Here is a 12,244-nt window from a genome sequence, read left to right as displayed (position 1 = left end):
ATGACACGCGTGTTTGTTTTGCTCCAAGGGCAGAATCGAAGCGGGGTTTTCCGCATAAACTTTAGATTTTACGTATACCTACAGGAAAAAGTCTAAGCGCTATACAATATTAAGGACCAGCCGACCGGTCCGCATTGCTGGTCCTAGGAACAGTTTTATGATACCTTTTTTAAAGTCAATTATGTTTTTCTTGCATAATATTTTTTTCGTATATAGCGCATTTAAAAACCAGTAGGAAAAGACCAAAGTCGGGCGGGGCCGACTATGTAATACCCTACACCAGTCGAAATATGTAAAAATGGAATAATTAGTATACATCCCAATACGCAAATTGGAGCCATATTTGGGGAAAATCGTTAAAATACCTAAAATCGGGAGGTACCGTTATATGGGGGCTACAAAAAAACATGGACCTATCTTAACAATTTTAAGTGGCGAAATTTCGTGGCCACTGGGAACCACATATGTAAAATTTCAGCTAGTTCAAGCAAAAAATGTGGCTAAGATCCCTAAAATACCTTAAAACGGGAGGTATCGTTATATGGGGACTATACCGAACCGTGGACCTATCTTGACAATTTTTAGTGGAGCAATTTCGCGGCCATTGAGAACCTCAAATGTAAAATTTCAGCTGGTTTGGGCAACAAATGCGGCTAAGATCCTTAAAATACCTTAAATCGGGAGGTACCGTTATATGGGGGCTATACCAAAACTTGGACCGATATAGCCCATCTTCGAACTTGATCTTCCGACGGCTAAAAAAATGGTATTCCCCAATTTTCAGCGAAATCGGTCAACAAATGCGACCTGTATGTTGCGAACGGACGGACGGACGGACGGACATGCATAAATCGACTCAGAAAGTGATTCTATGTATATCCCTAGAAGGAACTACGGGTCTATCTCGCTTCCTTTTGTATGTTACATACAAATGCACTAACACATAATACCCCTTACCACATAGTGGTGTAGGGTATAAATAGTGCACAGTGGTAACACGCTCCTCCGAAATTCAACAAATAAACAGGGGACATCCCTGTAGATCAACTGAAAATTACATGAAATTCCAGGAGTTTTGGTGATATAACATATTTAAAAAAGTGGTCCGGTCTTAAGGCCACAAATAAGTACCTGGGGGTCGGAGACACAACCACCATTGTCTATCGAATTAATTTTATTATTTTCAGATGTACATCTGGAAATTACATAAAAATCTGTTCAGAAGTTTTGGAGATATAGCATATTTAAAAAAGGCATGGTCGGTCCTTTAGGTTCCAAATAAGGACCTAGGGTCGGAGATTCAACAACTGTTGCCTTGCAATTTATTTCATAAACGATACGCCCACAAGTTCATCAAAAATATCGTTTTTAAAAAATAGGGTCTAGGGGAAGTACCCCGCCCTCTCCGAAATTCAACAAACTGTATAACATAAATTCACCACAGGTTCTCCTTGTACATTCTCTGAAATTGTCAGGTAAATCGGTTCAGTAGATTCAGAGGTATCCCCCCATACCAGATGCGGATATTATTCGAATGTCCGGCACAACTTTCGGAAACGATATCACATTCAAAGGATTGGCAAATGTTTTTCGGGTGTACACAAGCACGTTGTTCTTTTGTTCGTCAAAAGTTTAAAAACGATATCATTTTCGAACATTTGGCGAATGTTTTTTCTTTACAAGAAAAATTGTTTCGAGAAACATTTTGTAATTTGGAAATTTGTTTGTTTTAAAAAATGATTTTATGTAGTACGTATAAAATTCCCATTTGCTTTTTTCAAATAGTTTCGATATAAATGCTACGTATCATATAAACAAGAAGTGTTGATCAACACAACATATGCCTGTGTTACAAAATACAAAACAACAATGCCCCCTCATACCAATTGCGGATATTATTCGAATGTTCGGCACAACTTTCGAAAACGATATCACATTCGAAGAATTGGAAAATGTTTTTCGGGTGTACACAAGCACGTTGTTCTTTTATTCGTCAAAAGTTTAAAAACGATATCGTTTTCGAACATTTGGCGAATGTTTTTTCTTCAGAAGAAAAATTGTTTCGAGGAACATTTTTCAATTTGAAAACGTTTTTGTTTCAAAAAAAAATTATATTGTTTGTAAAAAATTCCCATTTGCTTTTTTCAAATAATTTCGATATAAATGCTACGTATAATATAGACAATAAGTGTTGATACCCCTCATACCAATTGCGGATATTATTCGAATGTTCGGCACAACTTTCGAAAACGATATCACATTCGAAGAATTGGAAAATGTTTTTCGGGTGTACACAAGCACGTTGTTCTTTTATTCGTCAAAAGTTTAAAAACGATATCGTTTTCGAACATTTGGCGAATGTTTTTTCTTCACAAGAAAAATTGTTTCGAGGAACATTTTTCAATTTGAAAACGTTTTTGTTTAAAAAAAAAAAAATTATATTGTTTGTAAAAAATTCCCATTTGCTTTTTTCAAATAATTTCGATATAAATGCTACGTGTAATATAGACAATAAGTGTTGATAAAGACAACATATGGGTAGGTTGCCAAACACAAGACAACAATGTTTATCAACAGTTACATTTCGAGTCGCCAAACATAAAGAAATAAAAACGGAAAAGGTACATAACAGAAACATCAAGAAACACCACAAAAAATGTTTTTCGCCACTATCGTAAAAACTATCATCTTTCATTCGTTAATAATATTATTAACGATATTCGAATTCGAAGGTTTTCCTGCCACAAACTGAGCGACGAATGAATCGTTTTCAATTCGTTCTCGTGTGTCGTTTTCGAACAAAATATCCGCAAAACTATCGAAAAACATTCGAAAACGAATCGTTTGCGATAGCAATGGTATGGGGGGTAAAGACAACATATGGGTAGGTTGCCAAACACAACACAACAATGTTTATCAACAGTTACATTTCGAGTCGCGAAACATAAAGAAATAAAAACGGAAAAGGTACATAACAGAAACATCAAGAAACACCACAAAAAATGTTTTTCGCCACTATCGTAAAAACTATCATCTTTCATTCGCTAATAATATTATTAACGATATTCGAATTCGAAGGTTTTCCTGCCACAAACTGAGCGACGAATAAATCGTTTTCAATTCGTTCTCGTGTGTCGTTTTCGAACAAAATATCCTCAAAACTATCGAAAAACATTCGAAAACGAATCGTTTGCGATAGCAATGGAATGGGGGGTGTTTATAAAAAGTCACCGCACATCGTATCGCAAACATTACAAAGAAGAAAAAGGTACATAACAAAAATATCAAGAGACGTCAGATAAAGTTAAACACTTCATAACACCGAAACTCCGCCAAAAATGCTTTTTCGGCACTATCGTAAAAACTACACTTCACCCCGGTTAACTACCTCTCATAAAATTCCAAAAAATTGAGGCAGTTATGCGGGAAAGGCAGTTACGAAAATCCCGCATAGCTACCTCATGTGTGTAGTTACAAAAATCTCATCTCTACCTTACCAAAATTACAAAAATATATAGCACAATAGTTCATTTCAAGTCTAAAAATATGCATATGTATGTATAAGCTATATTATTAAATCAATAAGAATTTAGGTCATTAGTGAGCATAACACAAAAACACTGGACATCTTCATCTCAATTCGAAATAGGTTATCTCAGAAATAAACTACTTCGGGTAATAAACCGATAAAAATATTATTAAATGTTCCTTTTGGGGAAAATATTTGAGGGGCAAATATCCGAATTGGGTACTTATAGGAAAGTAGTTAACCGGGACAGTTTGAACTCATTTATGTGAAAAAATTTTGGGGTTTTAATTTGTGAGGCAATTAAACGGGAAAGGCAGTTATGCAGAGAGGTAGATAACCGGGGTGCAGTGTATCATCTTTCATTCGCTAATAATATTATTAACGATATTCGAATTCGAGGGTTTTCCTGCCACAAACTGAGCGACGAATGAATCGTATGCGATAGCGATGGTATGGGGGGATAACATATATAAGAAAGTGGGTGTAGTAGGGTCTTAAGGCCACAAATAAGTGCCTAGCATCGGAGACACAACCACCATTGTCTATAGAATTAATTTTCAATCTCCGCTCTGCCGAAATTCACCAGAGGACATCCGTGTACATCATCTGAAAAATACATGAAAATCGGTCCAGAAGTTTTGGAGATATAACATATTAGGTCCTTTAGGTCCCAAATAAGGACCTAGGGTTGGAGACACAACCACCATTGCAAATTCATTTTCAAACCAATATGTTCCCAAGATTTACATAAATAGCGTTTTTAAAAAATAGGGCCTAGTAGAGTTACCCAGCCTCCGAAATTCAACAAAATATACAGCCTATTTTCACCAGAGGTCATCCCGGTACATTCTCTGAAATTTTCAGGAAAATCGGTTCAGTAGTTTCAGAGATCCAACATATTTAAAAAAGTGGGCGTGGTCGGGTCTTTAGGCCGAAAATAGGTATTTAGGGCCGGAGATTCAACCACCGTTGCCTCGTAAATTAATTTTCTAACCGATACGTTAGTAAGTTTAGCAAGAATTTTCATCATTCGTCATCCCTATACATCCCCTGAAATTTTCAAGAAAATCGGTTAAGTAGTTTTGGATACTTAATAACCCAGACAATTTTGGTTGTGAACGTGAACTTGGAAGGTACAGTTATATGGGGGTTGTACCAAACTATATACCTATATTAAAAATCTTCAAGATCAAGACCCTTGAAATAGGTAAAATTAGGATGTTTCTTTATATGGACGCTACTCCGAAACATGGACTTACATTGAAAATTTTCTACGAAAGATGTTCTTCCCCCCTGGGAAACAAAGATGCCAAATTAGAGAAATAGCTAAAATCAGGGTGTTCCTACATATATATGAGGGCTATGCAAAAACGTGGCCCTATATTGATGTGTTTGCAAAGAGTTTATGTACTAAAAACTATTTAGAGTTTTTGGCGAAATTAGTTAGAAAATATGGGTAAACGGGGCTCATTATAAAAAAAGTATTGGCCTGAATACCCAAATCCATTTTGGGGTTTTGATCTACTAACCGAAAATTCTAACACCCACTTGGAGTTTTCCACACCCCAGATTGGCTGTTACACAGTGTAATTATTGTTAACGATACAATGTTCTGCCAGTAATATACGTAAGTTTTATCGACTACAACCACGACGACTGCCACAATTGGTTACCCCAACTATTTTCAAAATAAGTTGCCACATCTTGTAAAATAGTAGCCACGGGCATGGGGCAGCATTATAAATGCTTTTGGAAATATCTAATTTCTTACAATTAATACACAGACACATTTTTTGTTGCCGAGTTCATACATACCTCGCTGTCGCTGTCATGCACCTCTTTAAACATAAAATTTGTTTTCGGCCCACTAGCAGATTCTTTCCATTTACTTTCAAGGACCAATTTAAGTTTTGGACTCTTTGGGAGACGGCGCTCGTACAAACATGAAGTTGATTTTTCTTTTGAGCTTTGAGGACATTTACGACGCAGAACAACATCCTCAATACTTGAATCTGACGTATTTTCGCCATTGTCTTCTTGCTCATGGTCAATAAGTCCTAGATCGATTTGAATGGAATGACCAGGCGGAGGCATTGAACGTACATAACTGTTTCCACGTCCATGTCGCCGAGCTTGCTGGGCGCAATCAAAGCGTCGAAGTAATTCGAACTTGTCCTCAACGGTAAGGTTGTTAATACGCAAAGCATCGGCATCTAAGCTGCGAATTACTTCCGCAATTTCCGGGCGCAAATTACGTCCAAATGCAAACTGAAGATGTTTCGTGTTTGTCGGCAATGGTGTCATCACATCCTCAAATTCAGCTGCAACTTTTGCTTCATACTCTATTTCCTCTGGTGTTTTGGCAGTATGAGCTGCTTCATTGGAACTTGTGTGCACATGAGATGTGTTGATATCTTTCGATACTAAATTATTGGTTTTGTTTTCCATCATAGACGACTTGTGATGTTCATTCATAGAATTGTCTTCTTTGTCTATCGAAAATTTTGTATGATGCTTCAGTGCATCTGCGGTTTTCTTTGACAAATTTCCTTCTTTCCCATACTTCACTTCATCGGAGTTGCAGCCTGTCACTAGCTTATAAGCGGATGCTTTCTTTTGTTGTTGGTGGTGGTAATTAGTTCCATCATCAGCAACCAACACATCTCTATTATTGTGGTCGTTGTTAGTTTCATTCATGGAAATTCGATAACTCTTCAGCGAAAGACGTAACTGGGGCTGCTTCTCACCGTCACTAGCACCTACTAGACTATGTGTCGATGGGTTTGATGTGTGGGCGGCATTTTGTTGTTTATCTTGAGTACTGCTATCCACGTTTTTATCAAAGACACCATCGCGTTTGCTCCAGTCGGAATGCTTATCATTTGTTTTGAAACACATACTCATACTGAGAGTACCTGTTTTCGTTGTTGCTATGTTGGTCGTGCTTGTTTTCGACTTGGACGTAACAACACCTGTGTTCGGTTCTGTATTCGCTGGATTTTTTCGTATGTATACATCACCATCGTCTTGATGCAAACTTCCTTCTTCAGATGAACTTTGTAGTGCCTTTTTACGAAAAACGTTGGTAATTTTAGTAAAACAATTACGCATTCTCGAAGCGGTAATTTCTGCGAAGGAGTAGGTCGCGAAAAAATCCGAAATTATAAGGCTTTAAATGTATTAGCACGGGGCATATGGGTGAAAACAGGCCAAAACACCTATACATCAGCCCACACAGCTACCACAATTCTCTTACTCAGATATTATTTTGTTTTACTTTTCTTGGCACAACAATGTTCCTAATCTCTCGCTCTCTTTGCGGTTACTTTTGTAGTTATTTATTTATGTTCTAGATACGACGCAGAGTAAAAAGCACATGTTTGTAACAATTTCAGCGATAAGATAAACAATCGTTTGTTTTTCAATATGTTTTGCGATTTAACAAATGTACACACACACTCACAGTTTGACAAATAAACATTTTCCTAATAAAGGCCAATATTACTTAAAACGTCATCTCGCTACACCTTTTTCAGGTGTAATTCTAATTATTTTAATTGTAATTCGAGAATTTTATTTGTACTTCGTATCATTTCATTTGTAATTCGAATTATTCCACTTGTAATTCGAATTATTCTATTTGTAATTCGAATTATTCCATTTGAAATTCGAACTATGCCATTTGTAATTCGAATCATTTTATTTGTAATTTCAAATAAAATATTTGGAATTACAAATGGAATAATTCGAATTTCAAATGGAATAATTCGAATTACAAATGGAATAATTCGAATTTCAAATGGTATAATTCCAACTACAAATAGAATAATTCGAATTACATATATAATAATTCGAATTACAAATGCAATAATTCGAATTACATATATAATAATTCGAATTACAAATGCAATAATTCGAAATACAAATGGAATAATTCGAATTACGACTAAAATGTTAAGAATTACATCTGAAAAAGGTGTATAAATGATGTGTTTCAAAAATCTGGGAAATTCTGCTAAACCGATAAAGATAGGAAGAAGATCCTAAAGCATTGTAAACGTTTTTTCATACGTAAAACAAAAGCTACATTTTAAAACAGTATCAAATATTTAATTCCCTCAAAAACCAACATTTTTTGACAAACTGTGTATATACTCGATAACTGGAATACGCGATTCTATTCCGAGAGAAAACATTTTCAAACACTTTAATTGGGAAATTTGAAAAAAAATCTATCTGATGTTGTCAACAAAGTTACAAAGTGATTAAAGTTGGCGGACCGACCATGTGATGCCGGTCACTAATACTCGACATAAGCTTTGTTTATATTAATATTCATTTTGGGCAAAAGTACTACTTAAGAGGATTTGGATGTGAAAAATTTCCAGATCTAAAGCTTCAAGTTTAAAGAATTGTTTTAAGGTTATAGGGATTTGTACTGTTACTGTACGTTACAACTGACCTAAGTTTTCCACAAGCGTCAGAGTGGTTACAAGCATTCAATATATAAAACTATAGCTCCCTTATTTAACCACATACAACAAGATAACGGGCATCAATGGAAAGTCTATTCGGTTCTTCCCTAAATTTCAACCATTCACAAAATTTCGTATTTATCATCAAATAATTGTAACAAAATGTGTGTGGGAAATATTGCAAATTTTTTCATATTCCGATTCCAAAAAAAAAAAAATTATCGCACAAAATGTCCGCATTTGGATGCAGATTTTTGTGAAGCTGTTCAGTCTACATTCTCGATATACATATCAAACAACTCAGAATCTTAAAAAAGATTTCTTGAAACACATGTTTGCGGAATTCGGCAAGAAGAAAAAAACACTTAAAATCTGGCTTTAAAATGTCTGTAGCACATCGTATATCGACTTCTACTTTTATGCTGATCAAGAATATATACGTTATAGGGTCAATCAGATTGTTCAACTAATGTTTTTTCGGCAATATGCCATAACAGGGAAAAATGTCACAGAGTATCGTATTTCTTATTGTCAAAAAGTTAAATATATTGTATACGACGCACAGTGGCTCATAATATTTTTTCTGGTCAAAATTCTGTAACTTTTGAACATTTTGTTCGACAAGTAACACAGTCAGTTTTCCGGTGAATCAAAAACGAGCAATTCCGTCCAGTAATTTAAAAGGAATTCAAGGTCAAAGTTCAACGTGTGAGTTTTTTAATATTTTGCATCGAAATATCAGTGTTTTTGTGCCTTTTATGTCTTCATATTTATTAAAAAGGTCAAACGTCAACAATTAAACTATAAGAATAAAAATATTATTTTTAATTAGAAAAACATTATTTTTAATTTAAAAATTTAAAAAATACTCCTGGGATTTTCTTCTATGGGTTGGAACACAAAATTTAGTACCAGTGAATAAATAATGCCCAAAGACGTATCTCCAAAAAATTCAAAATTTGTTTTTTTATTGAATCTAATACATAAGACTGAAATAAATGCTCTTGCAAAATTGCAACATTGGATCATCATATATTATAGAAGTAGTAGAAATTCGTTTTTAGCCACAACAATGTAATGCTAAAGTTTTTTCTCGGTTGCAGCCTTCAGAACATTTTCGTGAAAATTAACCTTTGGTTTCATACAAATCAGGTGGCACGGGTTAACTTTAACTGGTCGGCATAAAATTTCATATATATAAGGCTTTTAGATCAAATGGAAAAAAAGTAAGAGAAGGCTATAGTCGGACGGGGCAAGGTTCTACGTTCAAAAGTAACGATCCTATTCAAGGAAAGGCATTTCGGAAAATGGTATAACATTGCAGATTTTGTTGTTATGACGGATCCCAAAACCAAGCGTTTCCGCGGTTTTGGTTTCATTACTTACTCCCACGGAATTTTTTTTTATATGATTGCGACACTAGGCTGTAACTATGTTATCTGGCCAAATACTTCAGCATGGCCAAATACATCAGCATCAATGGAAAGGTTAAGAGCTCCTCTTCTAAATATAACTACTATAACACCCCTGTAGAACCTATTTTCCAGGAACGAAGATATAGTCATTATACTAAAAGTTTTACCAATTTTCATACAAACCTTTTGGTAAATTTCACCCGTTAAATATTATCTGATCATCATGTAAAATTGGAAGTTTCTTCTTTTTCGTAAACCGAAACCTCGCTTAAAATTTCGAGTCGATTAGACCATCATTGCGATCTAAAAAGCTGCTACAAAATCGAATAAAAATTGTGTTTTCGGTCTATTTTACCCACTAAATATTTCACGATCACTACCAAAAACTAATCGTCTCTATTCTGGTATGAACCCGACCTCCATACATGTGACGATTGGTCCATAACTCCGGCCTAGAGTTTGATTAAAATTTTGAATGGACGGACAGACGGACGGACACACATCTCAAAATAGTTTTATCTGGTCGAGATATGAATTTTGGTATACCACATGGTGGTATACGACGAATATATCCGGGGTATAAACATTAGTGGGTAGGCATTTCAAACAATTTTTTTTTCTTTTTCGGGTCAACCTATTATACATACTCGTACATATTGGTATACATAATATTGAAAGTGTTATGATAAGAAGTTTCTATTCCATGAAGTAAATATTCCATATGAAATATGAAGTTTCTATTCCATACAAAACAGAATTTCGCATGACCAAATACAGCAGAGAGCAAAATAAAATAAAACAAGTAAGAACAGACTATAGTCGGACGGGGCCGACCATGTGATACCCTATACCACTATCCCTGTGCACTAGCTTTCCGGGCTAGCTGTTATAAGATGTGCATTAGAAATTTTACCAATTTTCACACAAAAGTTTTGATCAATTTAACCCGCTAAATATTATCCGATCATACCGTTGACTTGCACGCTACTTCTTCATCTCAAACCAAAACTACGTTTAAAATTTCGCGCCGATCGGACTATTATTGCGACCTACAGAGCGGCTACAAAATCGAGCAAAAATTTTGTTTTTGGTCCATTTCATCCCTTTAACATTTCACGATCATCGCCAAAAACTAATCAGTTCTATTCTGGTCCAAACCCGACCTCCATACTAAATTTCGTGACAATCGGTCCATAATTGCGGCCTCTAGCTTGATTACAATTTTTAATGGACGGACAGACGGACGGACGGACGGACGGACACACATCGCTAAATCGCTTTATCTCGTCGAGATATGAAGTTTGGTATACCACATGAGGGGTCTACGACGAATATTTCGCGGCGTTACATGAATTTTTGGGAAAACAAACTTATTATACCCTTTTCCACATTGTGGTATAGGGTATAAATATGAAGTGTGTTGAAATTGAAAACAAATTCCATCTCAATTGTTCTAAAAATAGAAAATTTTGTTTGCTTATTTTTCAACTTCTAATGGACATAGAATAACTAGTTACTCTAGTGCTTATAGAATAACTAGTTATACAGTGCGACATGCCCTTATTAAACAATGGGTTAGTACCAAAAAGTAATATAAAAACCCATTATTTGGTAATGATTTTTTTGCAGGGAAGGAATGTGAAAATTCAAGAGAAAAAAAGAAAAGACAAAAGCACGGTTTCAAGAAATGTGGTGTTGACTCCACTAAAGCAAAGCAGAGAGGCAGATAACCGGGCTGCAGTGTATTTTCTTTTATTTTGCTCTACGCTGGATTTGATTATGCGCACAACCTTTTTGTAGCCGAACATGCTGTCACGGGTACGAACTAGGAATGTCAAACGGGACAAGTTTTCAAAAATCCCGGGATTCGGGACTTCGAAATTCCTTATCCTGGGTTTTCGGATTTTTTCGGGGCCATTTCGGGACTGCGGGACTTGCCGACATAGGAGTAATTTGTAAAGTAAAAAATACATTTTTATTGAAAAATGAAATAAATTGATCCAATTAAAATAGGAAAATAATATTTGAATAAAAAATAAAATGAAATGAAAAGTAAAGCTGTATCCAACGAACTCTGAGAAATTTCTCCCTAAGCAAAAAAGCTAATTCGTAAGATATTTTCATATTACACTAAGATCTTTTGTTATTTAAGTACCCATTTTCACTGTGCGTCGTCAGATTTCCGATGTTCCTTGTAAACAGATTGCCTCGTTTCACTTTGAGTCGCAGCTTTTTTATACCCTCCACCATAGGATCGGGGTATATTAAGTTTGTCACTACGTTTGTAACTACTCGAAATAATAATTGTAGACCCCACAAACTATATATATATTCTTGATCAGCGTGCAATTCTACATCGACATAGCCATGTCCGTCCGTCTGTCCGTCTGTCCGTCTGTGGAAATCACTCTAGCGTCCGAACGGATTGACGTAGGTGGATGAAATTTTGGGAAAATCTATTATTTGTACGTAGGACTTTTGGTATTGAAAGTGGGCTATGTAGGTCCACGCTTTCGTATAGCCCCCATACAAAATGACGCGTGACGCGTCGTCGTTTTAAGGAATTTTTAAGATATTTGCCCCATTTTAGCACCGAATTGGTTGTCATTTGGTATTTTGTGTCTGCAGAGGCCAAAAAACATTCCTACCAAAGTTGGTTTATATAGATCCACGTTTTGGTATAGCCCCCATATAACGCCCCATATAACGCCCCATATAAAAGTACGCGTCATTTTAATATATTTCGAATGTATTAGTCCCATTTGACAACAGAATCGGTTGCAACTTTGTATTTTGTGTTTCCAGAGCTAAGAAACATTTCGACC

The 12,244-nt window shown here is 35.6% G+C and overlaps 1 protein-coding gene across 28 annotated transcripts in view; it reads right to left on the bottom strand.

Moving 5' to 3' along the window:
- Positions 1 to 12,244, bottom strand: part of Pde8 (phosphodiesterase 8) — a 279,303-nt gene that overhangs the window by 54,027 nt on the left and 213,032 nt on the right. For 6 of the 28 annotated variants that reach the window (XM_073955369.1, XM_073955366.1, XM_073955364.1 and 3 more), the window contains exon 2: positions 5,345 to 6,878. The exons of 15 other annotated variants lie outside the window; for them this stretch is intronic. In XM_073955369.1, coding sequence (XP_073811470.1) covers positions 5,345 to 6,640 — 1,296 coding nt within the window. In that variant the 5' untranslated portion in view covers positions 6,641 to 6,878. The remainder of the gene's footprint in view (positions 1 to 5,344; positions 6,879 to 12,244) is intronic. 7 more of the 28 variants (XM_073955374.1, XM_073955375.1, XM_073955377.1 and 4 more) reach the window with 2 other exon arrangements.

The sequence above is a fragment of the Musca autumnalis genome, unplaced genomic scaffold, assembly GCF_047663935.1.
Source record: "Musca autumnalis isolate F117 unplaced genomic scaffold, ASM4766393v1 scaffold_5, whole genome shotgun sequence".
Taxonomy (NCBI): Eukaryota; Metazoa; Arthropoda; class Insecta; order Diptera; family Muscidae; genus Musca; species Musca autumnalis.
This window is presented reverse-complemented; position numbering and strand designations above follow the sequence as displayed.